Consider the following 4,097-nt stretch of genomic DNA (forward strand, 5'->3'; position numbering starts at 1 on the left):
GAACATGTATTGTTCTTTCAAATGTTCTTTATCGACAAATGTTTGAGTATTTGTAATATTATTTGTTGTAAGTATACACTATATTCTATTTTAATAATATGTAACCAAGTGTATGTATGAAATTACCAATTTTCATAATATTATTTATATTGATCATACATCTAATTATTTACTTATTTAAACATCTAAATATTTCTGCAAATTACTTATCATTTTCATAACAAATATTTTACCTGCATAAATAAGTTGTTATACACGGGTTCATATTATACCCGTGCATTTATACACGGGTTACACACTAGTATTATATATTATGAAATCCAACTTAAATTCTTTATAACCTACTTATATTATATTTTTGTTTGTTAAATAATTAACATCTCTATACATCTAATAAACTATAAAGTTTAATAAAATTGCATAGATTTTAAATTTAATACTCCCTCCTAGTCTGATTGTTGGTACAGGCAAATAAGCAATCAATCAGTATTAGAGCACCCACATTGAAGAGGATGGTGCATCCTCTTAGCACCTTCTCTCCTCTAAGAGGATATCCTTTTCAATGTGGGATTAATTTTAACATCCTCTTTGAAAGAGGAAGAGGAAGACTTCCTCTATTTTTAGAGGAAGTACAACCTTGGACCTTGTGTCCACTCCCCTATCAAATTAATGCATATTTATTTTATTTTATATAATTATCACATCAACTAATATTAAAAAAGAATTAAAATATGCAAGAGGAAGTAAGGAGAATCCTCTTTGATGTGAGAAAAAAAATAAAAGGAGGATGAAGATAGTGGAAAATGAGTTGGATGAAAGAGGATGTGAGGTGTCAAAAAAATAGTGGAAAAGAGAGAAAATAAGAGGAAGAGTACATACTCTTCAATGTGAATGCCCTTAAGAAGTACAGGCAAATAAGCAATCAAGTAATTAGTTCTTCATAGTAAATACTACACTGTCAGATTGTCTTGAATCTATATGCATCCCACACCTTCCTATGGGAATAGACGCAAAACTGTAGAACATGGTTTATGGGAAAACACAAAGACATGAACTAGAGCAAAACATTCTAAACAAACAGGTTCATGTTTCATGTACAAAACCATCTGACAATAAGCATATTTTGTTGTTCTGATGATAAATTAACGCCTTAACGGTTAATCTGCCTTACTACAGACTTAGTGAAAATAACTATAGAAGATGAACAAGTACGAGTGCAACACAATTAGTTAAGATACTACACGCAATTTAGTTTTTCAGAACAACATACAAAATCTTCAGACAAGTCAATGAACAATGTAGTGCGTCTATGCCGTTGACAACTCCTTAATGGGAAAAGGTGAAACTAGGCTTGGAAAATATCCTGCAATACCAATCATCATATCGAACCTCAAAAGCGTAGTGTATTGCAGAACTTTAGTACCTGTGTCAACTACTCCCAGCATTCTATTCTGGAAATCAATCACCCCATCAGTGAATGCCGCTGTCACAAAACACTTGCCAGTCCTCGTAAACCCGACCATTTGAGAGGTCATGCCTAATGTCAACGTCTTTGGAAAATCAATCGATTTCAGTATTACCCCAGGAGATTCATATATGTGCATTAACATGGCATCTTTATTTGCGCTATCAGAAACACACTTGCTCAAACACCCTCCCATGACTCCTAACCAATCCTTGCGCTCCAACTTAATTACGTCAAACTTCTCAACCCCTAAATCGAAGCTAAGAATAATATTTCTATGACCAGGAGAAAGAACAGAAGCAGGCCAATATAACCTTTCATTTGTAAGCATTGCGTGTCCGGTAACAAGGAAATCATGACCATAATCAAAATCAGATCTTGTCCACTTATTTTCCCTCAAAGAGAAGATATGAACAATACAATTAGTATCCCCATTAAACAAACTCCGTTTCAAAATTCGGATAAATTTATAGTCATCAACAAAGGATGCATACCAAAATCCACAAATTACGCGACGGATCTTAGATACATCATCATCATCAATAGATTCAATACGCCTAAGATGGACATCGGTTTCATATTTGTGCATTTTATGGGTAGCCGGGTTCCATAAAATGAAGTATTTATCCGAAATTGGGTTCAAACAAACCAGCCCGTTGCAGGATCCAGTAAGCTGAAGAGTATCATTCTCGAACCCAAACTCGGGGTCGAGTCTAACCAAATAATCTTCAAAATTACAAGAAATTTGATCATCCTCATAAGAGAAAAGGTAACAACAATTATTACGATCTATGATAAACAAAGTGTTAACAGGAGCAGAAGGGTAAGCCAACGGGGATTTGATAAGGTGGGCATTAGCAAAATCGGAGGAAGAAAGAGTAGAATACCATTGTTTCGAAACTGACCTAAATCGAAGAATGGATTTAATTGGTAATCTTGTAAGAATTTCTTGAATTATGAGATCATCAGAAAGGTAGCTTTGCTGCTCAACAAATTGTTTCTTCTCAGAATTTGAGTCTTCGTCGCCCATTTTCTATGAAATTGTGAAGTTGAGAGCGAAGTGGGTAAGTGATTGAGTTAGCTTTAGGGTTTGTTCATTCAGGGTCCGTTTGGATTGAAGGAATTGGAGAGAAGGGAAGGGGAGGGAAAGGGAGTGATTTAATTTCCTTTGTTTGGATAAAAAATATGAGAGAAAGGAAATGGAAGGGGAGAGAAATGAGAGGACTTATTTTCCCTCCTATAGAACAAATTATAATCTTTCCAAGGGTGGCAAGATTTGGAAAGAAAACATTATTTGGACTCTAATTATACCACCACCATCCTTCAATCCTCCATCCATTCTTCATCTCCCTCCTTCCTCCCCTTCCATTTCCCTTCATAATTTTTGTTATCCAAACACTCACATTCCATTTGCCCTTCCCTTCTCTCCCCTCCCTTCACCTCCCCTCACTCCCCCTCCCCTCCCTTTCCCTCCTAAAATTGTATCCAAACGGACCCTTAAAGTTCAAATTGGGGTTTATTTTTCCGACGTTAATCAAATAATCAGAAGACTCACAACTACTGTTGAGTGTTGGCAACAGGGATGGTAATTATGGCTCAGACCGAACCGAAATCGAACCGACTCGAAAGAAAAAATTCAATCCAAACCTAACGTTTAGAAGTCCATATCCGATCCACTATTTAAATACGCATATCCATATCCACTATTGAAAAACCCGAACCATATTCAAACCCGAACCATTTATACCCGAACCCGACCAATCAAATATTTTGACAATTTAGCATTTATTAAACGTGAAATTTCAATTTTGTCATATAATATAAAATATTTTATATAGTCAAATTAAGTTTTGGGTGGGGTTTGGATTATATGGTAGATCGGATATGTATTTGGAGCGAATATGGATTCGGAAAAAGGTAAAATGGAGCGGGTATGAATTTTAAAGTTTTGGATATGGATCGGGTTTGGATATGGATTGGAGATCTAATAAGTAATTATATCGGGTTTGGATCTAGAAAAATTCGAACCAACCCGATCCATTGCCATCCCTAGTTGGCAAAAGTAAACCTGATTTGAAAGTTTGACTCAAGATCAGAAATGACGCTAAATTAGACCCGACTAATCTATTTGCCAAGTCTAGTCACTAACTAACCTTCAAGGGTAGTCACAATTAACATTGGACGTTGTCTAGGGTAGGCCATGCTGGGCACCGATACACCTTAAACCGGCATGTACGATAATGTGGGTTAGTCTAGTAGCTTTAGCGCACCAAAAACAGGTCAGTGGTTGGATCAAGCAAGGTTTGACTATTTGAATTGGCTTTTTTTCTTTCTTTTACTTTTCAATGGGCCGAACTAGGAAATAGGGCCCTAAATCTGCCAGGTGTGGGGCATGGCTCGAGAAAATCGTTTAATTAGTTGGGTCAACCCGCCCAAACAATCAAGTATATTTATAACAAGGCAAATGGACAATCTTACTCAAAAAAAAAAAAAAAAAAAAAAATTGTTGATGTCTAGATACATGATTTTGAAATTTTTGCTTCTACTTTTTATCTTTTGGGCACTAGCCATTTTGTTATGCTGCTCGACCTAACCTATTGTAAATTGTACGGAGTAATACACTAATACTCTG

General features: G+C 35.8%; 1 protein-coding gene across 1 annotated transcript; it reads right to left on the minus strand.

The window, feature by feature from the left end:
- Window positions 1-1,028: 1,028 nt before the first annotated feature.
- LOC141605997 (F-box/kelch-repeat protein At3g23880-like) lies at window positions 1,029-2,560 on the minus strand. Its single transcript, XM_074424954.1, has one exon. It carries the CDS (start codon window positions 2,493-2,495, stop codon window positions 1,308-1,310), a length of 1,188 nt encoding a protein of 395 aa, XP_074281055.1. The 5' UTR covers window positions 2,496-2,560; the 3' UTR covers window positions 1,029-1,307.
- Window positions 2,561-4,097: the final 1,537 nt, after the last annotated feature.

Source organism: Silene latifolia, chromosome 10 (genome assembly GCF_048544455.1).
Source record: "Silene latifolia isolate original U9 population chromosome 10, ASM4854445v1, whole genome shotgun sequence".
Lineage (NCBI taxonomy): Eukaryota > Viridiplantae > Streptophyta > Magnoliopsida > Caryophyllales > Caryophyllaceae > Silene > Silene latifolia.

Coding starts and splice junctions, on each gene's coding strand:
- LOC141605997 (XM_074424954.1), bottom strand. CDS start 2,495: ATGGGCGACGAAGACTCAAATTCTGAGAAGAAACAATTTGTTGAGCAG.